The sequence below is a fragment of the Chelon labrosus genome, assembly GCF_963514085.1.
Source record: "Chelon labrosus genome assembly, chromosome: 7".
Lineage (NCBI taxonomy): Eukaryota > Metazoa > Chordata > Actinopteri > Mugiliformes > Mugilidae > Chelon > Chelon labrosus.
This window is the reverse complement of record NC_140343.1, coordinates 17,422,180-17,446,129: the sequence shown is the minus strand read 5'-3', so window position 1 is coordinate 17,446,129 and position 23,950 is coordinate 17,422,180. Positions and strand designations below refer to the sequence as shown.

At 44.7% G+C, this 23,950-nt stretch overlaps 1 protein-coding gene across 1 annotated transcript in view; it reads right to left on the bottom strand.

Annotated features, from left to right (window-relative positions):
* The window catches only part of ncanb (neurocan b), a gene marked incomplete at its 3' end in the record, with an annotated part of 110,234 nt that extends 86,573 nt beyond the window's left edge, over window positions 1–23,661 (bottom strand). Inside the window, exons 1-5 of the mRNA XM_084548803.1 lie at window positions 22,915–23,661; window positions 6,929–7,158; window positions 6,664–6,832; window positions 2,257–2,431; window positions 132–259 (exon numbers count right to left, since the gene is read on the bottom strand). Coding sequence (XP_084404929.1) covers window positions 132–259; window positions 2,257–2,431; window positions 6,664–6,832; window positions 6,929–7,158; window positions 22,915–22,987 — 775 coding nt within the window. The 5' untranslated portion in view covers window positions 22,988–23,661. The remainder of the gene's footprint in view (window positions 1–131; window positions 260–2,256; window positions 2,432–6,663; window positions 6,833–6,928; window positions 7,159–22,914) is intronic.
* Between the last annotated feature and the right edge of the window lie 289 nt (window positions 23,662–23,950).

Here is a 23,950-nt window from a genome sequence, read left to right as displayed (position 1 = left end):
CATTTGCCCTCTTCCTTTCTGCGCAAACAGTATTAAGTCCCGGTCACAGCGTTCTCACGCCGCAACCCCACAGCTTGGTGGACCCATGCATGACTAAACTCAGATTTATGGTCGAAGCTCCTGACTCCTACCTTGAAGCTGTTTAGCAAAGCAGTAGACATCAAACAGCTCATCAGGGAACCTGCTGCCGTAGTTACGTACTCCAGGTAAGTCCTCGCGATCACCATAGCAACCAGGACGAGGCGACTGGATGGGATACCTGCGGAGGAAAATGAGGGACAGGGACAACGACAGACAGAGCGAGAGAAAAGGAGAGAATAAGATTAACATAGCTTGGCCATCAAAAGAAGCAGCCACAGACACTCGGATCCCGAGGGACGAGTCCTCGTGTTCACACGCATACGAAATAAGATGAAAAGTCAACTACACTTTTATCTTTCCCTGCCCTGAATACAATGAGTTTAAACACATCATCCTCTCAGAAATTACCGAAATATATTTCCAAACAAAAATCACAAAAATTACTCGCATAGATATCCGCCCTAAAACTGGTGGTAATACCAAAGTGAGGAATAGACTACACGCCACAACCAACTCAAGACAATAATTGGAAAGCATTTCAACAGATACACTATCTTGTCTCTTTTAATTATTTTGCCCTCACTGTGGGATTCACAGCATAATTACCCAACCGTTTCACTTTAAGTTGTTTGAAAATGTGTTTAATGCTCTGTCAATATAAGAGTGCCACTGATGCCCGAGCCTTCACAGAGACGGAGGAAGGGAGGTGGAGGTAGGAAATCAAGGAGAGGTTAAAAGAGTCAGGAATCTCTTCAGTGGCTTGGCATGCCTTTGGGGCTGAGAAAACAGCAATCTATATTTAGGCTCCAACTGAGCAATTATTCCTCAAGAACATTGATTCTAGCAGCACCAGGGCACAAGCAAAGAGCCTGATTAAAAGATTACGCTGGGCATATAGGGACTTAGAAAGTACTTGGAAAAGACACACACAAGTAAACTGTAAACGCAGAGCGCGCACACATTCCTGCACATACTCATCAACCTGCAGTGATCCACTTATATAGGAACCTATTTTCATCAGAGCATAACAAGAGAACTTAGTCTTGTAGTGTCTTTGGCCTCTGCTGCTTCCTTTCTGCTTGGTGGCTGATGAAACGACGGCTGATGTCTGTATTTCTCCCCCTAGTATTAATTGGACACTTTCCTCCTGGCTGATGTGCAGTCAGAGCCTCCTGGATTTGGACCAATTAAATAGCTCCCAAGTGATAACAACGGGAGCACGGGACGGAAGGAGAGAAAGAAACAGAGAGTCAAGCCGTGCCGCGGGAAGGTTGCAAAAAAAAAAACTGTCAGGAAGACAACAGTCAATATGCTCGCCGAGTGGAGCAACGGTGATTTGAAATTAAAATGTAGATATGGAGAACAATGCTTAGAGGCGAGCTCTGGCTGCTAATGTTAAGAGAGACTTAATGGAAGGTGGCAAGCTGAAGCACAGGCAGCAGCCTGACAGACAGCTCAGCGGCGCAGACTTAGTTAAATGCATTTACATTGTGCAAACAGGCAGTTACTGTAGGTTCAATTATACTGCAGTTTTATGTTCAAACTAAAAAAAGATCCAAATGACTTTCACACTGCCATACTTCATCAACCTTTATGTTTTTGGGCATATGTTCAGGGGCAGAGAGCATTTGACTTTGTTACAATGTGCTCATGAGCTAAACCATCAATAACTGAAAAGACTTTCAGTCCAGAACAGCTAATATCAACTGCAATGTACTGTATGTCACAGTCAGGGTCTATAGATCATACATCAAAGGAATAATCCCACATTTAAAAACAAAATCTGAGGATCTTTCCAATTTGGCATAGCTGCATTTATTATAGGAAGTAGTTTCCTTCAAAACACACACAAAAAAAACCCAACTCCAATAATTCATGGCTAGCTGTATGTCATGTGTTGCCATGCCAACTCTAGCCAGGAGTCTTTTTCTTAATATTTTTCCCCTCCTCTTGAAAAATACTACTTTGTTGAAATATCATCCCTGATTATGCCCTTTACTGCAATCATAAGGACTGTAGTAAAGCTGACAGCGTTAAACCCATTACATTTTGTTCACATTGGTAACCATAGCGATAGTAAAGAGTGCCCTTTTGAGTGTTATTCCAACAGCAGCAAACTCGAACTTTGGCTTCTGAGCCACCTGCGGCACTCGGACCCAGCGCTGAAAGCCTCACCGTACAGTCTGGTCGGACAGCCAGCCGGCGTCACAGTTGTCGAAGCCATCGGCGAAGGCGGCTTGCAGCTGACCTGGCGTTGCGATGCCCGCCGAGTTCTCTATGCACACCCTCTTGGCATCAGCGAAGGACAGGCCGTAGCGGTCATGAGGGGCCCGGTAGTGGAACACAACACCTGGAGCGGGGAGATGAAACATGTGATAACAAGTGCAGGAGGCTGCTCCAGAAATTAATCACATGGATTTATGACCTGAAACCTCGAAGCATTAAAACACGAGCATGTACATGCTCACAGGCAGATAAGCACAAAGCCCTCTCGACATCCTCATTGTGCACTGACACTGTTACACCTGTACACGACAAAAGTACAACATTCGGGTTCAGCAACCTGTGTACGTGAGTCTCATTTGCATCAGAGTTGGCTGGCTTATCATTAGTGGAAAGAGATGTTGCCCTTGGATATGGTATGCAACAAACGCCACTGATGTTTATTTTACTGCTTTAACAGTAAGCACACTGTGTCAGCCTGCTCCAGTCTGCATGCCTCTGCACTCGTGATGGAATGACAATGAAGGCAGGAAAAAAGGGAGCAACCCTGCGTTCAAGTAGACGCATGTATTGAAGCACGGTGACAGAAAAAGAAGGTGAGAGGTAGACAGGAATAGCAAAGAGTCAAGTTAAAAAGATTGGGGGAAAAAAATGAATTGATGGGACACAATTCCCAGAGCGGTGAAAGGAGCATATATTCTATTAAATGGGAATGGAAGTTCTTCAGAAGTGTCCACCCAGCATTCCCCTCACCTCCCACCTCGACCTGCCATTCACACAGGGCTGGGCCCCTGAGGAGCATCAAGCGCCATGAAAGCTTGTGGGCGTCTGGCGACTAATACGGCTCCTTTATCTTCACTGGCTTTGTCTGGGAGGGTGACAGAGATTCCTGTGAGATGGAGGCCTGCGAGGTAATTTGACCACATTACCGTAGTGCTCCAGGCTTTGGCTGCAGAAAGCAAGAAGGACTGTGCCCTACTCTCTTCCTCACAGAAATGTGGAGCAGAAATCTTCACTGTTTTGTTCCTTTTTTTTCCCTTCTCATGCTTCTTTCCTTTCTCCTCTGAGGCTGTGGGATTTCGCCCAAACGGAGAGGCTAGCTCACTGGCTAATATGCACACCAGAGAGACAAATGGGTTTCCTCTCAGTATGGGAAACCCAGTCCCATTTCACAGGAGGGCTGAATGCCCAATACCTCATGTCTATTTTTACCCTCTGCATCCTCACACATCTCCACACAGTCTCCGGGGAGAAGAGCAGAAACGCACCATGTACGACGGTATAATGCCCTCATTGTAGCGCTGCGGAGGAGTTGGTGTCCCTTGACTGTTGGCATTATTGCTTAATACACCGCAGTATATTGTTTTCACATTTATACCACGGAATAACATTAATCTGTTTAAATCCACAGAGGTACAGCAAATATTGAGCAAATGGAAAGTAAAGAAATCCAATTTTGTGTTTAAGTATTTAAGTAATAGTGGAACAATTTAAAAAATACACTCATTTGCTTTCTGATCACTTTCTGATTGCTCTTAAAGGGGAACTTCTGTTTTTTACAACCTGGACCTTATTTCTGGCATAAAATACGGTTGTTTACTCACCCATATAACTTTTGTGTAATTCGTATTCCTGTGGGAGATATTTAGATCTGCGTATATCCACATAGTGGGAGTGACTGGGGCACCGAAACGCAGCCTCTAAATAACACATTATCTGCCGCTAAACTTGTTCATTTCACAAATATTTTGTTATCGTACGCTAGTGCTATTCCCCGTTGAGTCCAGAGTTACCTGTTATCATCATCCGGGGTCTGTAGATTGACCTAAAGACCCCGGATGATGCCTTCTGACCTGGATGATGTCGTCTCTGAGCGCAGCGGGCACCTGCGACGGTCGGCTTGTTTACCTGTAATTTGCTACTGCTAGTTTTTTTGGAACATGGCTGAATATTTTTCCCGACTCTGAGGTTGTGGACAAACCATAGCAGTTATTTAGAGGCTGTGTTTCGGTGCCCCAGTCACTCCCACTACATGGATATGCACTGATCTAATTATCTCCCGAAGGAATACGAATTACATAAAAGTTTTATGTAATTCTTCTTCTAAACAACCGTATTTTATGCCAGAAATAAGGTCCCGGTTGTAAAAAACAGTAGTTCCCCTTTAAGTCTGTTAGCATAAATACTGGAAATAGGGAAACAGCTAATTTGGCTTTGGCCAAATGTAACGCCACTAAAAACACTCACTTCATTTGACTTTACTCTGTAAAATTGTTTGGTCTTTACAACAATCAAAGAGTGAAAATGTTCTAGTTTAAGAAGTGTTAGCAGGTGATGTTTGTTACCTTATATATTTATAGACTCAGACTAGCTATTTCTAGAATAACTAAGCGCAGTGGTTAGATTTATATTTGAAAGACAGAATGAAGGAGAGTTGATCAAACTTGAAAGAGGAAAACAAACTGGTATGGACAGAGTGAGGATGCTTCCATGTAAAATAAGTATTTGGGCCTCTGTTTTAGATCCAAGTCACCACTGCCAACTTCAAAAAGAGAAAAGAAAACTGATGATTTCCCATCTCTGCAGTAATGTCCAGAGACTTGCAGAATTTATGTCAAGGAGCGGTGAAGCTGCTCTCGAGCCTTGTGCTATCCACTGTCCTCACGCCAGTTAATGGTGAGCTGCCATATCTCACCACAGACAATGGCTGACAAACGCAATCAGTGGCACTGTGCTCTAATTGGTGAGACACATCCAGCCGACCGGTCAATATGTGCCAAGAGGAAAGGAGGAAGATGGAGACAGGGAGGGAGCGGGGAAGACAGCGAGGAAGAAATTAGGAAAGGGATGGCAAGGAGAGGAAGGACAATCTCGCCGAGGCTTAGAAACACACCAGTGACTCCATGAGAAGAGAAGTGTGGATTAATATGATATTGATATAGCTGCTAATTAACACGTTGAGCACTCGGCAGAATTAGTGCGAGGACGGCTGTGGTCTGCCATGTTGCGTGACTGCCAATTAAGACTAAGCCCTGGAGATGGCTACTCTTCGCCGGCCACGTAATTGGTTTCTCTGTGAAGGAGTGGTTTTCATGGCGTGTTAATCGATTGGCCAAGAGGGGGAGGATACAGGGTCTCCCAAGCATCGTGACAGGGGTCTGCGTTACTAAATGAAAGAGCTCTTAAGGAGAAGAATGAGGTGTGCTGTTTGCACCTCGCAGATGTGCTGAAACTAGGCATAATAACAGCGGTCTGTACAAGCATGCACGCCAAAATGCCAACACACACATCTGCACACTTGCACCTATTCACATCCGAGCCGTGTGAAGGCTTTAGGTGGAGGCTATCTATGTTAAACTTAATTAGAGACAACGCAGCCACTGTATCACGCTGCGTCTTGGTAAGATAACAAGGCCACTGGGTTTTTAGGGCTGCTGATATGTTAACGCTATCATGGATCTGTGGCAAGCGGCATACTGCTGTCCAGTGGCTGAAGCATTGTGTAATTCCCTGTAGTCATTATGATAATAGCTTATTATTAAAAATAGTGAGTGACCTGGAAAGAATCTGATGATAGCTCTGCAGCTAAAATACTCTGACACAGTAATTATGGTTCTACAGCAGTGAGCTACCTCAAGGTAGCCCGGTAATTCCGCAAATACTCCTGCCCTGGATACGGATAATGCTGCAAATGGTTTGGCCGTTTAGTTAAGCCATCCATAGAGAGCCATACAAAGCTCCTCTGAGTTACGGTGTTTGACAGAGGCGTGCACTGCTGGGTTCCCACCTTATAGGTTTCATTAGGCCATGAGCGGCACCTAGACGGGCCAGGTCAATGATGTTTAATGTGTTCCAGTTCACTCATCTTTCCCCCCCCCCCGTCACTGTGCACTCTACACGGGCCATAAACAGGCCTAGCTGTGATGACTATGTTAGCCTCACATGAAAAACAGGGTTATTATTATTCATGGTAGCGGACCTTGGGAGCCACCGTTGAGCTGTACACAAGCACAGAGTTCAGCAGTGATGAGGAGGTTGATGCATGAATGAAACACAGCTATTAGCTGCTTAGATAACCACACATCAGAGGATACTATATTAAAATTCTTACAGTTTATGGTGCCCAGTCCTAATATTTCCATGCATGTTACAGCTTTCATCTAGTCTGAAATAGCCAGGCTCGATATGAGAATATTTCGTTATGGGGCGTGTTTTAACCAAAAGAAAAAAAAAACCCTCTGCACCTAAAGGGCTAGTCCTACAGCCAATTTGAGTCACTTTTAGTAAAATTTTAAACATATACCTGGATCACTGTGTAAATTCCGAATTGCTGCCTTAATAAGAAAACACGTTATTCACCTGTGACCTCCAGGGGAACCGTGTCTTGCTCGTCGTTGATGCCCACCACAACTTCACAGCGGTAAAGACCAGAGTCGCTAGAACGGAGCCCAGTTAAAGCAAGACTGGCATTGTAGCGGTTCCTGTTGTAACCTGGCAGAGTTACACGACCCTGGAAGGCCTTTTTCACCTGAGAAAGGAGGAGAACAGTAAGAAAAAAAGATTGAAATGTTAAGAAACCACCGAAACAACGCACGACGATGGTCCTCCTTTGCATTTACTGCACCTTGACCACATTGTCTTTGGCCACCAGGACCGACTGCTCCTTCTGCAGCCCGTCGGAGCCCCTCTGGCCCCAAACCTTGGTCCACTTGATCCGGGGTGGCTCATGGGATGAACCGGTGCTGGGGCGGAGGGTGAAGAGGCAAGGGAGCAGGACGGTTTTAGAAAGCTCCTCGCTAATGGCCTGATGGGTCACCTTCCGCATATTCACCACCGTGTCTGCGCTGGTTAAACCTGAGGAAGAGAGGACAGGAGAGGAGAGGACAGGAGGGGAGGAATCAATCAATGCTGTCTTGTAAATGTAAGTCACAGAGCGTTATTTCTCATTACATTAAACGGTTTTAGTTAATTGCTCTTCGCAGAGGAAAACATCTGCTCCGTTTCCAGACTCTTTTGTCCGATCAGATTCTCCTGCTTGTGGAAAAAAACCAAAGCTCATTGTGTCTCTCTGATTATTGGCCATTGATCCAGCAGATCATTATTGTGCTACCTGAGCAGCGGGAGGCAGGGACGGACTCTAGAGGGTAAGATATCAAAAGTACTTTAATAAACCATGCGTCAAACCTGGGTGTGCATTATAGGATCAATAACAAGCACTGCTTTGCAGCGTAAAGAACCAGCACCACTAGCACCAACACAGAGATACAAATATTACTTTCATCAGAACTACAGATGACAAAAAGGACGCGCGTGATTTAAAGATACGGCTATAAGAAAAGATATCAGCCCGTTTGTTCAGCAAAATCCTGCAGCGTTTGCCGCATTTCCATTTTCTCCCAACCAGGATAAAACTCATTTTCCACAGGTACGGTCATATCATGCACATCATGTATTATCATTATACTCTAATCCTGTGTCACCTTGCCCGCACAGACAGAGGTGGCTCATTTACATCGGAGAGGAAAACAACTTACAAAAGAGTAATGCGGCTTATCGGAGCTCTACCTGCTTCTGTTTATCCAGTGAGCGAATGAGGTTTACCTGTAAACCATTGACCCTTATCTGACATTTTTTTATTTTTTATAATAGCTCTCTTCTCATTCAGTTTTCCCTTTCTCCTCTCCTCTAAAAACACTGGAAAAATATGTAGTTAGGCCCAATCTAATTTTCTCCAAAGTGTCCACGCATTTCCAATCAGCTAGCTGCATTTTAGCCATGCCGTTAGCAGCGATGACAGTCTGTCCGTCGGTGCCCGACTTAGGTCTGGGCTTGAATATTTCAGCAACTATGTGACGGACTGCTTTGAAATTCCCAAAGCTCCAGAGAGGATGCATCAAACCAAGAAATCCCCCCCCCCCCGACTTTTCCTCTTACATCACCACACGCTTGACATTTGTAGTTTCAAATGAAATGTCTCAACACCTATTTGACGGACCGTCATAAAAATTCAAACGGACATTAATGTCACCCCTGCGGATGAAGTGTAATCTCACAGGGCACTCTCTGAGCTTTCATCTAGCACCACCATCATGTAAAAAAAAAAAAAAACCTTGAATCAAATGCCTAATTTTAAGATGAAACACCTGCAAAGCTAATGACCTTCCCATCAACCTCGGGTGAGCTTGTGCTAATTGACAAATGTTAATACGGTAAACTCAGATGGTGAGCATGGAAAACATTGATCTGGTAATCATCAGCACCTTAACCGTTAGCCTGAGTTGCTAATGTAGCTAGACATATATCGTCTGTAACCACTTCACTAATGTGAAAGATCACTGGTTGAGAGGTGGGGTACACCCTGGACAGGTCGCCAGTCTATTGCAGGGCAAACACAGAGAGACAGACAACCATTCACAGTCACATGCACACCTATGGTCAATTTAGAATCACTGCTTGACCTAACTAGCATGTCTTTGGACGGCGGGAGGAAGCCGGAGTACCTGGAGAGAACCCGCAGACACAGGGAGAACATGCAAACTCCACAAAGAGAGGCCCCAGTCGGCCAATGGATTCGTTCCTTTAACAATATCTATTTCTGTCCTTTGGTGCAAGTCAGAAACAATAGAATTATAAAGTTGACCAGGAGGAAGGTTAGCGCTACATCAGCCAGGTTGAGGAACAGTCAAGCTGTTAAGAATGAACGAAAAAAAGAGACAAAAAAGAGACGTGGACAAAAATGAGAGACTGAAAGAAGGATGCCCAGGGTTGTGTAGCAGAGACCGCGTAGTGGAGCGAATGAGCACATTGATTTCTTTCCATTAGTGTCAGTTTCCACTTCACACTTTGTGTTTGTCCTGCTCCGATCCCATTTGATTGAATGCATGTTAAAGCGCTACACGCTACAGGGGTGGCCTGTCCTGTCTGTAATTAAATGGCAGATTGGTGGAACAATGTTTTTCCAGCGATCAGAGGCACACCGCTGCGCGAGTCGCTCAGCCTCTCCGTCCTTCCCTCTGCTCTGTCATTTTTCTCCCCATCTCCTGCCATTCTTCTCCCTCCTCCTCCTCCCCCGCAGCAGGACCACCTGCCAACTTTAAGATGAGCATTTCAGCTCGGCTCTTTCCTTCACCTGTCTATTTTTTATCTGGAAAAAAGTCTTATTTTTGTTTTTCCTATCTATTTTAGGGCTTTGTTCTGCCTGTGTGTGAAAATATAACAGGATTTTTTTTGTTTTATTTTTCGGCTTATCTTTCACCCATACCTCCATGATTCAGATTCAACTTTAAATCAGTCGCCCCATTTTGATTGCCAATCAATGAACCTTTCCAACAGGGATTTTGTGTGTTCGTGTGTGCATGTGCCAGGAATGCACTCAAAAGTGAAAACATCTCATTTCCTGCTCATGGAACATCAAACGCACCCTCCGCTCACACACCTAGCCACACACAGCTGTGACTGCACCATTTTTCAACCCTTACTCAATGGTGGCTATGCCTTTGAACACACACAAAAAAAGGTGTCATCACTCACTCCTGCAGGCATTACGTTGTTGCAGTTGCTCGAGCTAAGAGGCTGAGTGCCTCTCGCCTGATAGCTTAATATCAGTCCTCCCATCCCATTTCCCCCTCCCCACAGACCCACAAACACGCATTAATGCCTGCTTCTCCCAGTGACACCGTCTTAGACGAGTACTACTTGTCTAGGCCCCTCACTAACTGATCTATGTTGCTCTGCATGGCGGCATCAAACAGGATCTGTGCTCTGAAATGGCCCCCTCATTTCGCACTCGAGAGGAGTTCAGCCCGTCAAGTGAGGTGACCTGTGAAACAAAATGCATGAGGCTTTCAAAAGCAGAGGGATACAACGAGACAAGAGGGAAGGTGAGGAATAAATAGGTAGAGCGGTGTGGGTCGCTGACGATGACTGCCCTGATCAGGGGAATAACTTTTTTTCAGATGTTTTTTTTCTTACCGGTGTATTGAGAAACCGCCTTAGAGGATCAGTTTTGTAAAATACTCCTATTCCTTTTCGGCTTAAGAGTTACATGAGAGAAGTGATGCCACGCTCATAAATCTAAGGCACGTAAGCAGCGATCCCATCGTGTTTTCAAGTGGTATTACTGTTTGACCTGCCGTCGCAAATACCCAATTCGATTTTCCCCAGGGTTCCACCACTTTGAGAGAAGAAAGGCGGCAGAGGTGATGTGAAATTGTCTTGATTTTATGTGCAGTAAAGTAAATGGCCAGAGTATTGCTTTGCACAAACAAGTAGCTTTAGTAAGGGGCAACGGGATGGGGAGCACTGGCTACTGTCCTCTCTTTCCTCTTGAATCCCTGCCCTCCATGCTTTTCTAAAGGTTGCATGAAACACACAGAGGTATGCTGGTTTTGTTGCTTACAGTACTGATCTAGTAATATTAATGCCAACTGAACGTCTGTTTTGAACTCTCTCAAGTCCCTGAGCTCTTTCCATGCAGTAAAAGCCCATGAGGTGTTCACTGTTGTTTTTTCGCTGTTCTTATCAATCTTCCTCTTTGCCTCCTTTGCCTCCTCCGACAGCAGGGCTCTTTTTCTTTTGCCGACAGTTTGCACAGTTGTTGCTGTTGCACCATCCACGTGGGGGAAAAGCTAGCGATAGCTTCCGGGGAAGCGTTTCCTTTGTGCTGTAAACCGAGCCTGCATTTTCCTTGGAGATTTCGTACCACTTGGCAGACAGAACTGAGGAGTGGAAGCGAGGCTTATGAGGAACCAATCTAAATGTCAGCGGTGTCATCGTTCTACGGCTGCAGCATTGTGCAATAAAAATGTACTTCATAACAATTTAAAGCTTGTCGATTTCCACTTTAATGACAGCAGCACTCGAGCTGCACCGACAGCAAATGCTTGTTTAAACCTAAAAAGCTCAGGATATAGCGGCTTTCTCAATCTTCAAGCGAGCCTCAAATGTTCAGAGGGGTTGAGGTCGAGGGCTGGGGAGGAAAGTCAGAAATCATTCTTTGTGTTTGAGCTTGTTGTTGTGCTGCAGCGTGAATCCTTCCCTGCAAAGAAAAAGACCAGAGGTCCGCAGCATGCCTCTGAAGAATGAACTGGGACGTCTCTTTGATGATGGCGGAGTTGTTCAGCTCAAGAGCAGCTAAACACACAAACTTGAATATTCCACTGTGGTTTTGATACCGCGGCATCATTCTTTCTCTCCTGTTTGTCTTCTTACACACACAAGTGTTACTGCCACAAGTCTCAAACTTGGATTTATCAAAAAAGGGCTTAGGGTAATCTTAACCCACCCTAAATGTTTGGCTTTCGTTTCCCTTATGAGGTGTGATTCTGAGGTGCTAATCGACTCCAGAGATGAACACTAAAGAGCGTTCTTTTGACAAGACTTTTGCTGATTGAGATCTCTGTGTATCAGTGATTAAGTTTTTTTTTTTTTTAATCTCTCCCCCAAACAAAGCTTGAGAAATTGATCTCCTTGTGCTGCTGTCACTATTGGTCCGCCTGTTCGTGCTTTGTGATGCACTTTTCTCAAAGGGCTTTAGAGTGCCATGCTCTGCCCAAGTAGAAACTTTCAGTCTAGCTGAGAAACCTCCCCTTTGCCTGGACAAACTATTAGACTTCTGACACCTTCATTTAGGCCTCGTCCACACGTACGAAAACGATCTTTTCCCCCTCCGTTTTCCCTGGCATCGTTTCAAGAATATCTGCGTCCACACGGATCCGTTTCAACACGACTGAAAACGCTACTTCATATTCCAGGCCTATAGGTGGCGCTGTTTCAGTTTCAGAAATTCACCAAAAACGGAGAGGAAGAGGCGGAGCATGCGCATAAAGCTTGAGCGCTGTTTACAAATCGGCTTTAGAAGAAACCAAACTCAAGGAGAAATTATATTTTGCCCTAGTAACCATAATAGGCTCAATATCTTCTCCAGCAGGAACACGAGCATGTAGTCCGCCATTGTTGTTGATGTTGTTATGAGACGTCTCGCGGGATATAAGAGGTGGAAGGCTGCTCGAGGGGTGTGGCGATGACATCATCGAAACGCACTTCTCCGTTTTCGCCGTCCACACGAAAATGCAAGAGCTGCATTTGCGAATTTTTCCACCCTGGGACCAGGGTTTCAGAAAAGTGCGTTTTAGGGCAATGCGTTTACAGGATTCGTGTGGACGATCAGCCAAAAAGATGCAAAACATCTGCGTTTAGACCAAAACGCGTTTCCGTGTGGACGGCCCCTTAGTTCTGACACCACAGCTCCCACTAACGCCATACTACTTAATAATCAATGCTGGAAACTTGGATTGCAGGCATACTAATAACAGGTGAGCAATGGTAGTTGATTTAGTTGAACAAGATCAAATCCAGTGCCATCTAAACACTCATTCTGTTAACTGACTGACTAAAAAAACTCAAATAAGTGAGTCACACAGAATTGCTGACCGCAAACTATCCCTGGATACAGTTTGTGGGCAGCGAGGCCAGCATAGTAACACGCTCCGTGATGCGATGCGAGTAGGTGTGCAGGAAAAATGGATTCAGTTTTGAAATGAGTTTTTTTTACTTGATGGCGGCGCCAGCCTACTTTCTTTTGACATCGACAGAGGAAACTACAGACACCATTTAAAAGATAAACGAGAAGAGTTGGATCAAGCATTACACAATATGCGGGATCGTGAGCACGGGAGGAGGCAAAGCGAAGGAAATTACATAAACAAAAAAACGGAAGCGGAAAAAGCCGGAGGTAGGTGTAACGGGGGAAATTGCAGCGATGTGATGCGGAAGAGGAGTCGAGGGGATAAGATGGGAAAAAGTATAGATGCACCGTTGTGATTTCACAGGAGGCGTGTAAAGCTTGACATAGTGACACATTCCCGCTCACACATACTGTACGCACACACACAAACCCATTCAAAGAACAAATCTTTCAGAGGAGGCTATCAGATTCAACTCCCTGCTGTCACTCTCTTTGCTTTATCCCCCTCGAGGATGTGGCACTCATATTTGTTTACCACACACTCACACACGTACCCCTCCATCTCCGGCGCACACGCACAAACACACGTGCAGACGCAGATAGGGTAAAGCGCCGTCCCAAGACAACCAGACTGCAATTTCTGAACCACCTTGCCGAGAGCTTCCTTGGAACAAAAACAGGCAAATTTATTCTCCAGCAAAGAGGCATCAATAACGTTTAATCTGCTCGCCAGTTTCTTGCCAGGTTCCACCTGGATAAGCACAAATTTGGGTAGCGCTACTTAGGCTTGCCAACAGCAAGACAATGCCTCGGATGAAGCCAACCAAGCTTTGCAGTCACAGTCTCATTGACTTTCTCCCCTCCCCCGTCTCAGTCCTCCCGTCCACTTTATTTGGAGAAATGTTTGACTTTGTTTCGCTGCTGGTGCTGCAATTTACACGAATAAAATCAATTTCAAATTCTCTTCTTGAAGGAGACACGGTGAAAATTAAAACAACAACAGCAACAACAACGCTGCCCTCCGTCGTAATGAATGTAAACTGGCTAGAGCCACCGCTATGTCAAATCTGCATTTAGATGGAAATGTTGTGACAAGGATAACCCCTGATAGGCTGTCCTTTGGTTTATTTTGTCGTGTTTTTTTGCCAAACCTTGGCTCGCCGGTCTGTGGGGCGATAAAATGAAAGGAGACGGAAGCGTGAATGTCAATGCGAAGCAGAAAAAGTGCTGAAAAAGGGCGTAAGTGCTCAATAAAAAGTCCTCCATGGGAAAACTCCAGATCGTAAAATCCTACCCGCTGTGGTGGACTTTGTTAAATGTTAACAGGTGATCTTTTATCGACCCCGTCCTGTGTCTATGTGGGACTGTACGAGCGCTGAGATGGACAGGGCGCGAGAGGACACATCCTCCACCTCCTCCCGGAATCTCCACTTCCTGCCGCTTGCAGACAGAGCTGAGATTTTCTTATTTTCTTTCCCCCTGGTTCACAGTGGCACCTACGTGATCATCGCCGTCGGCCCATCTGTCTTCCCTTTAGAGGTGCTCTCGAATTATTAAACACAGTCGGAGAGCCTTTATGTGGCTGGCACGGAGCTACACACAGACATGGGGTGGGCGGTAATGGCATTTTCACTATAATAGGAACACAATTGTGAACATCATTCCTCGTTCTCTCCCTCTCTTTCTTATCCTTTCTCTCTTTCTCTTTCTTTTTTCTTCCTTTCAGCGATGCAATAGGTTTTCTCGAGATGGGGGCTGCTTTGTCTTCAATTTGCCCACATCAAAGCCGTCAGCCTGCCAGTCAAGAGCTACCGGGACTGATCGAGTGCATCTTCTCCAGTCATCACCACTCCACTCCTGCTGCCTGCGTGTCAGCTGATTATGTGTTTGTGCGAGTGTGTGTTTGCGCAGAAGTGTGTGCAGGTCATAAATCATGACAGATGAGCTGTCTGACGGAGGCTTGCTGCTATTAGCTGATCACTGTGTTAAGAAATGACAGCTGGGGAAAACACAAACAATGGGACTGCAGGAGGCTGGGCTTAATGTTGGGCGCTGATAAAAGTATCGCAGTGTTTATATCTTGGCATTATAAGTGGTGATGTTCATGAAAAGAAAGTGCTGTATTTAAGTCACTGCTAATGTAATCTCTATAAGCAGACAACTGGATATATAGAATGCTAAATCATCATCAGGCGTTAGCTGATGGGCTCAGAGATTGCTGCTAATGCGAACAGAACCCTTCCTAATGCTGTAGTGCCAGAGTAGAAGCATTTAGCTGGTAAAACACGATTTGACTATGAAGGGAGCTCAGCACTTACTGCTGTCGTTCATCAAATATATATCTACAAGACAACGGTTAGTTCGTCATCTTCTGACAGCAGATGAGTTTGAAACATTGCCGGGAATGATGGAACAAGACGAAACAGCCACAGTGAGCTGTTAGATGAAGAGCTGCGGGCGACAGGCTGCCCACCTCCTAATTCTCAGCAAGGTAACCAACTCCTTTCAGCGGACCCTGCTGCTCTCAGATTCCGTGTGCGGTTTAATATCAGATCATGGTTGCTCGCTGAATGGTGGAAAAGGGCCAATTATTGCTTGATGTTTTTATCAAAACAAAAGTTTGTTCTCTCGCGTTTGTATTAAACCACATTTGCTGTTACCACCTACTACGCAACAGATGTCACCAGATCAGGACACGCTACACTGATGAAACTGATTTACTTGGATTTGGGTAAAAAAAATGTTCCAATACGTTTTTAGAAGGTTTTCTGTTCTGGAGAAATCTGTGGTCATTCTCTCTTTTATATTGCACTTGCTCGTCTCTCGTCCTTTGCATTTAGAATTTAAACAAACCTATTAAAGGGGAGCTACTGTTTTTTACAACCTGGACCGTATTTCTAACATAAAATACCATCGTTTACTCACCAATATCACTTTTGTTTCATTTGCACTTGTTCAGGAGATAATTAGATCAGCGTATATCCATATTGCGGGAGTGGTCAGGGCATCGAAACGCAGCCTCTAAATAAAACATTATACGCCATGAAACTCGTTCATTTCGCCAATATTTTGTTACCATACGCTAGTGCTATTCCCCGAGTCCGGAGTTACCCGTTATCATTATCCGGGGTCTGTAGATTGACCTACAGAACCCGGATGATGTCTTCTGACCTGGACAATTTGCTACTGCTAGTTTTCTGCAACATGGCTTAATATTTTTCCAGTTCTGAGGTTGTGGACGAACCATAGCAGTAGCAAATTACAAGTAAACAAGCCGACTTCGGACTTCAACAGGGAATAGCATTAGCGTATCATAACAAAATATTGGCGAAATGAACAAGTAGTTCCCCTTTAAATCGAAACAATGAAGTAAAGGGAGAAATACTGTCCTCTTATGGGGTGAAGCATAAAATATAGAAGTACCCCAAAACTGTACATTAGGACGGTGACTTCAGAGTAAATGTACTTAAGTGTGTTCCACTAGCGCTGCCCTAGCCTGGTAACACACCATTTTGCTTTCATGATAAGCTGTGTTTCAACCAGTAGAAAAAAAAAAAAAACCTCTGTACGCATATGGATAGTCCGACACCCAGTCGGAGCCCTTTTGTTGCAAACAAATTCAACACCACCTCGGTCTGATGACGTGTATGACTACATTGTTGTTACTACTCTCTCCAACTATTTACTTGGCCTGGTAGACCTTTTCCAGGGCATAATCAGTTCCCAGCGGAGATACCCCAGACCAACCAGCCCCAGTGAAAACTTTGGGCAGGGAGAGTTGGGGCTGGCTTCCAGGCTAAAGCTTTCCAGCAACCGGCTAATAACGTAAAGTAAATGTAACAAACCAAAGGCGAATTGGAGTTCTCATTTATGTGCTACGAACACATGGGAGAAAAAAAAATCTACAAAAAAAGGGTAAAGTGAAAGTTTTTCGAACAAGTGGAAAGAGTGGTTCTCATCTTCTGATGTGAATAAAACATCATTCCATCTCAAGGACAGCGGTGGCAACTGTGGGTTTGTCTTTTGTTTGAGCGTATCTCCTGACAAAACCGCTCGCTCGTCTTTGCTTTGTGTTTCCCGTTCTGCGGGATGTGGAGAAATGCATCCTTTTAACAAGACCTTGGATGACGTGCGAAGACAAACGGAGGAAAAAAAAAAAACAGGAAAAAAAAGAAATAAAATGTAAAATGTGATGGCTGCTCTCAAACACAGACTTTCTTTCAGGAGGAGACACAAGGCTGGTGCTGATACTGCCCTGGTCAAGCCCAAAACGGATAACCATGGCAACAGATGCACCACAAATACAAAAAGGAAGGAAGAAGATTGTGATCAGGGCAGAAAACACACACACTCATTTAACTGTGTGCTTTGGGGGTGGCCTCATCAAAGGGCCGATCTGAGGCCGTGTACTGTATAATGTAAATTGAATGAGGGGGGACTGGTTTCCTCCTTGTTTCTCCGCTGTGTTTGATCACTGGTCTGTGTTTCACTGCAGTGCAGCCGCATTCCCCGTACAGAAGGCACACACAGTCTCAAATGTGCAAAGACACACAGTTACACGCACACAGTCAAATGTACACACAAGCCACTCAAGACAAGTTTCAGTTTGTGTGTGTGTGTGTGTGTGTGTGCACACGTTCACGCAGCCTGTCTTAGCACAGCAGGTCTGCCAGGCGGACGTCACGCAGGGTTTAGAAATAATGTCTCCATGCTGACATTCTCTCGCATGAGATCTTCTCCCCAAAACATCCCTCCGACTCCCCCCCGCCTCCTCCTCCCTCCAGCCTTCATAAGAGTCTTCCTCTCAGCTCTCTTTTTCTATAGTGCTCTGGTCTTTCTCTATATCTCCCCTGCTTTCCTTTCTCCTTGGCTCATTTCTTTCTCATCTCCTCCTCCTCCTCCTTTTTTACAGTCCAGCTCTCACTTGAATAAATCTTTATGCGCTACAATAAAAGCTACAGTTGACTGCAACAAAACAGAGTCCCTAAAAACACAAAAGAAGATGACAAAAACAGCTTTTGTCGCCAAATGAAAGCTAAACATTTATTGGAAAAACACATGAATGCACAAATGCACTAATTCTCAACTATGCACTACGCTTTAATGACAGGCAGACATTCGCAATCATGCCTCGTGTCCTCCTGATTGACAACTTGTCTTTTTAGCCGCTTGACATGTTGCACTAATAAGCGGCATCCAGTTTTGGTGAGGAGAGTGAAATCACTGAAGCAGAACAGATTGACACGGAAAGGCATGATTAGATGAAAATTCTTCTGGCATGAGGACAAAGCTGCGCGAGTTGAAACAACATAACAATATTTGCTTGAAACTAACGTCAATAAAAGTACAAAGATGACATGACAAAAAAGAGAAGGACTGAGGCAAGTGACAGAAAGAACTGATGGCCTTGGTGAGGTCTGAGCTGAGCATAACACGTCTACACCACCAAATAAAACACTGAACGGTCCAGTGGTCAGATTTGTACACACTACAGGAGGTGAAACTGAAAAATGTTATGATCTGGCATAAAATAAAGGCAACAACCTATTTTGCCCACCTTGCAACAGACAAGAATCATCTGATAATGAATCTAGAAATAAAGATAAGTCAAGGGCAGTCTAGTTTTCTTGAAGACATTTCACCACTCATCAAATATACATTCCTGTCAGTACTTATGATCTCACAGACTTGTGAAACGTCTCTGTCCAAGTACTGATCCAATTCAAAGTATGCATCGGACTTGGTGCAGGCCAAATACCCAGATGTGTCCTTGGCCCGTTTTATTAACAATGCATTGGGAGTTAACTTGTGTAGGATTTGGACAGCCAGATTTCCCACAACATAATTCAAGGGTTCATCAAGTTCATAGTTCTTACTTGAAAACTGAACTTGTCAAGTCCAAACTACCAAGTACGCAAGTCAGTTTATGTATATACTGGCATTATAAATGGCATAGGATTTTCTTAGGGTCTGTTAACAACTGGGTATTCCTTCATTCATTCGTACATTTTCTGTAACCGTTAAATAAATGTAATGTTGATTTCTGTTCATTCAACTTCTCCTAACATGCAGCGGCAAGTAGGCTAAGAAAAATCAGACATACTGTAGCAACATTCCTTGCATGGTTTGTGGATTTAGACGCTCGCTTCACACCCATCCAAAACCATGGGCTTGTTCAGACCTTGCATTAAAATCCGAACCGGACTATCCGATCACATGAACGACAGGTAGGAACATCCCCGGGATGCATTGAGTGCAATGAGTTGCCATTTGAGAGATCCAATCTCTGACCACGTCCCGGGTTTGAATCCATGGGCCGACTGGGCCTTTCTGTGTGGAGTTTGCATGTTCTCCCTGTGTCTATGTGGGTTCTCTCCAGGTACTCCGGCTTCCTCACACCATCCAAAGACATGCTCATTAGGTTGATTGGTGATTCTAAATTGGCAGTAGGTGTGCATGTGAGTGTGAGTGGTTGTCTGTCTCTCTGTGTTAGCCCTGCGATGGACTGGTGACCTGTCCAGCGTGTACCCCGCCTCTCGCCCGATGATACCTGGGATAGGCTCCAGCAGACCCCGCGACCCTTAACAGGAATAAGCGGTAACAGAAGATGAATGAATCTCTGACCACACTGGGAGGTGGTCTGGGTCCCATAGTTTAACAACCCGTTAATGGCCAGAATCTGTCCAGACTCAAGGTGTAAATGGGGGTGAAACTTTCTCAAGAGGGATCCAAAAAGAAAGCTGAAACAAAGACAACTGAACTTGACTTCAGTTCTACATGACTGGAGGGGAACATCTTTGGGTGGTGCAGACATGTCTTTGGTCATTGCCAGACCTTAATAATTCCTAGTCTGATATCAGGGGGGCATCACACACAGATCCACTAGTCATGTAGAACTGAAGAAGCCACCTAGATGAGTGGTGAAACGTCTTTGAGAAACCCAACACGTCCAATGTTTTAGCTTTGTTTTTGTGACCTGGATAAAAAAAAAATAAATCCTGATCTTTATTGGATAAAATTCCTGACAAAACCTGATTTGTTTTTTTTTACTAAAACACCTGAATGACTAACATGAATGTCAAAATTATGGGTCAAAAATGAACACTATCCTGTGTTCATGCATTTTCTCCCACACCTACCGTACGCTGCAATCAACCCACAAATCTCTTCGGACCTGGAGAGCCCTCTCTGTTCTCCTCCTCCTGTTTTGGTGACAGATATTAACCCTCTCACTGCAGCTCTCTCTCTGTCTGAGCTGACTCTAACCAGGCCATGTCAGGCTTCACAGGATCTCCCCCGGGGCTTCAGCTGTGACTAATTTTGCACCTTCTGAAGCATAATGATACGTTTATCTCGTGTGGCATGCAGCCAACATTTTAAAATTCATAAACACATGTAGTCAAGCACCGCCCTGCTTGTGTGCAAAAGTGCAGGCATGCCCACCGTCAACACACACACACTCACACGTATCGCACGATGTGCAAAAATCTCACCCCTAATCTGTTCTCCTCCCCCACATCCCACCCTCTTTCCAATTCTGGGCTGTCAAGCAAAGTGTCACGGCGTGAGCTTTAGTGACAACCCTCCCAGTAGTCCTCCACCTCCCATTGACTATTTCCAGAGTCACTCAGCTGGAAAAAGGCACAAAATACAAGAAGGGAGGAGGCGCTAATGCCCTCGAAAACTAAACTCTTCCAAAACAGAAGCAGGGAGTGTCTATTCACATGACACATATGAATGCGTTATCAGGCTCTTCAGAGGTGCTTTGTGTGTCTGTGTGTGGGCTACGCCGCTCTGTAAGTTGGCTGCAGCTACCTGGCAGATGTAACCTGAGGCTTTTCACACAAACATACACACAGGTAGAAAAACACAGCAGAGTTGGCTGCATTTTCATCATCTCTCTGCCCGCAAGTCGGAGCCCTGAGTCACAGAAAGGCCTCAACGCCAGGTCGGTGGATCTTTTTTGTTTATTTATTTATTTATTTTTTTAACCTCCACAGAAGGCAAAAACAGTACAGTACGGAGAGGAGCAGACGGCAGGGGAGGCCACCGAGAGCATTGAGGGGGCGTGCAGTCTGTCCTACATACGCACCAACACATGCAGATTCACACAGATACGCAGCAGGAGGGTACAAGGAGAGTATAGCGAGGGCAAAGAAGGACAGAGAGATACACAGCACACTCCTCCCCGCAGAGCTCCCTGGAATAGACAGATTAAACTGCCAAACGGACAGACAGGGAAGCAGTCGAGAGACCAGATCAGAAGTACAGATTGACAAATGACTCAGAGCTTCACACATGTCTGTTTGTCTCCGTCAGCCTCTGAAAGCAATGCTTTCTTTTCTTACACTCCAATTACACAGCATCTTCCTCATCAAAAGTAAGGATTTAAAAAGCCTGTAAAAAAAAAAGATATGCAACTAAATGCAAAATGTCAAGTTTTCCAAGGTTTGGACAAGCCGCTGACGCACAGCAAGAGGATTAAGACCCTAGATTTAGAAATAAATATCCTGGAGATTTAACAAAACATCCAAAGCTCTTAGAAACGGCTGAGATAATGAATGTGAGCTCTGGAGATCTCTTCTTTACATCTCTTTTCAGCCTCGTCTTGGAGGAGCTGTCGGGGTAATAACGAGCGGATGAAACGAGGGGAGAAAGTGGGATAGTAGCCAGGCTGTGAAGGCAGTGAAAGTGGTAAAGATATGAACACGGTTATTGAGGGGAAACAGAGAGACAAAGAAAATATTGGCGGGACTGAGGAGATCTAACAAGTCACGGGCTGGGATGCGACTGTTAATTGCAGAGTTGACAGATGCAGTGGGAACCCATTCGGGACTTGCGATATTTCACATTTTGCCACGTTGATGGTCACTCACATAGGAATGCTTATTTGATTTCTTCAACTGGCTTCATTTCAGCCATTATAAGGTGTAACTAATGAGAAGTAGTGTATTTGGCAATTTACTAAACAAAAGTGAGTTTAAAGGGCTTGAAATCCTATTTTCTTAATCAGATTCTTACTGTCCATGACGTTGTTAGCCAGGTACAGCCAAAATTAATTCTTATCAGGATATGAGTCTGGTAATAAGTCATTTAAATATCAGTATGCGTCGTTTCAACTCCACAGGTTGAGGTGTACGATTATGTTGCTGTTACTCTTCTGTCCAGCACCATATAAATCCCACCCAAAACGATTCGACAATTGGCGCAGCAGATCTTTGCTGGAGAATAATCAGTTCCCAAAATCTGTGGGCAGGGAAGTTGGTCTGGCTTCCAGACAATTTTCAACTGCATTCTGATTTTGTTTCGGTAACTGAACTAAGGTAGGGACAGTTGTGTTTTGTCTGTGCTCCTCTCACTTGGACTGAAGGGGGAAAGGCTCCGCTGGACAATGTCACATACCTCTATGCACGATTCTAGCAACCAGTTCAGTCGAATGTGATCAAATGCTAAAAGATCTTTGTCGCAAATTTTGAACTTGATTGCCAGTTGCTGTTAGCGCTGTAACCATTCCACATTGGGTTCTCTGTAAAAGCATTTTTTTTTATGCCAGTTTAATTGCACTGGGTGTCATTGTCACACTGAACTCACCATACTGGCATACAAGAGGTCAAACACATGACATTTTGAGCTATTGAGCCCCACATTCTAAATCTGCACAAGGTTTCCACACAGTCCATCTATCTATTATCTCTTGGCTGAGTGTATCCCAGCAGGCATTGGGCAAGAGGCAGGGTTCACCCCGGACAGGTCGCCATTCTATCTGACACAGAGAGACAAGCAATCATTCCCCAATTAACCTAGAGTAACATACATGATTTTGGACTGTGGGGGGAAGCCAGAGCACGTGGACAAAAACTACACAGCCACAGGGAAGACATGCAAACCCCAGCCTCAGGTTCAAAACCAGAACCTCGCTGTGGGGCGATATTTTACATCATTTTAACTGCTACTGTGGCCCATGGAAGGAAAAACTCGTATTCAAAAGAGGTCATTTAGAAAGAAAAAGTTTAGCTGACAAGCCAGAATTTACTGTGGAGAAACTGGGTAAATGTTTGTCTGTGCACATGATTATCAGGGTCTTTTGTGGTGTATTCACTGCACGTCAAGTGATGGGAACTGGCCACAGTTTAATGAGGACTCACCGCAGCCCGTAGTCTGAAGCAGAAGGAGGGCCAGCAGGGGCTGCAGTCCACACACAGGCAGTACGCCCTGCATCCTGCTGCACCTGGAGACAGAGATGAAGAGAGAGGGAGAGGGAGAGAGAGAGAGAGGGAATATGAGTACACAAAGGCAGCTGAAATCAACACATTGCCCTTGTGAAGTTGTCCGAACACACACGGCATGCTCGGATGAGTCACTGGTAATAATTCCTTTTCATGGGATTTTTTTTTTTTTTCTCCTATTGCTCAGTCGGAGCCTTAGGATACAAATGCGGTAGTTCATTCTTCATTTTAATTTACTGTTTGTAGATGGGATGAAGTCTTCTGAAGCCCTCTCGGGCTATAAATATAGTGATGCAATAAATAAACATGACTTGATGATGCCATTTTATTCTAATCTTTACAAAGTCAAATGCAGTAATATGGGATTGTCGTTACCCTTCACAGACGACTGTTGTCTATAAATACAGGTAATGTTTATTTCTGTCCAGGGTCATTCAACTTTTCCTCACATGCAGTAAAAAAATCTGACCTATTGCAGCAACTTTCCTTGCTCGCTTCCTTCCTACCCATCCAAAACCGTGCATCTTATATGTCTTTGGACTGAAATCTAAACTTTCAATGATGTTAAACACTGAGCCACCAACATGAACGTTCTCCATCTCCCATCAATCATACGAGACAAAATACCTGGTAGAAATATTGAATACTGTGTACTCGTTTGTGGATATGCGGTCTGGGATTGACGGAGAATCCCAACCCCGCTGTGTGCTGCAAAACAGATATTTTGGGGGGTAAAAACACTGCACAACAGGGAGATAGGGAGCCGCATTTCAACAATGGAAACAACCAAGACAACTAGAGCCAAATCTAACATGACGGACCTATAGGTTCCCTCGTTGCACGCTGCACGCTGCATGCGGAAAGCTCTGCTGAGAAGAAGAATATCAAAGCAGCCTTGACACCGCCACATTGAAGCTAGAAAAATATCTATTTGCGAGTTCTGTTGACAGGAGCC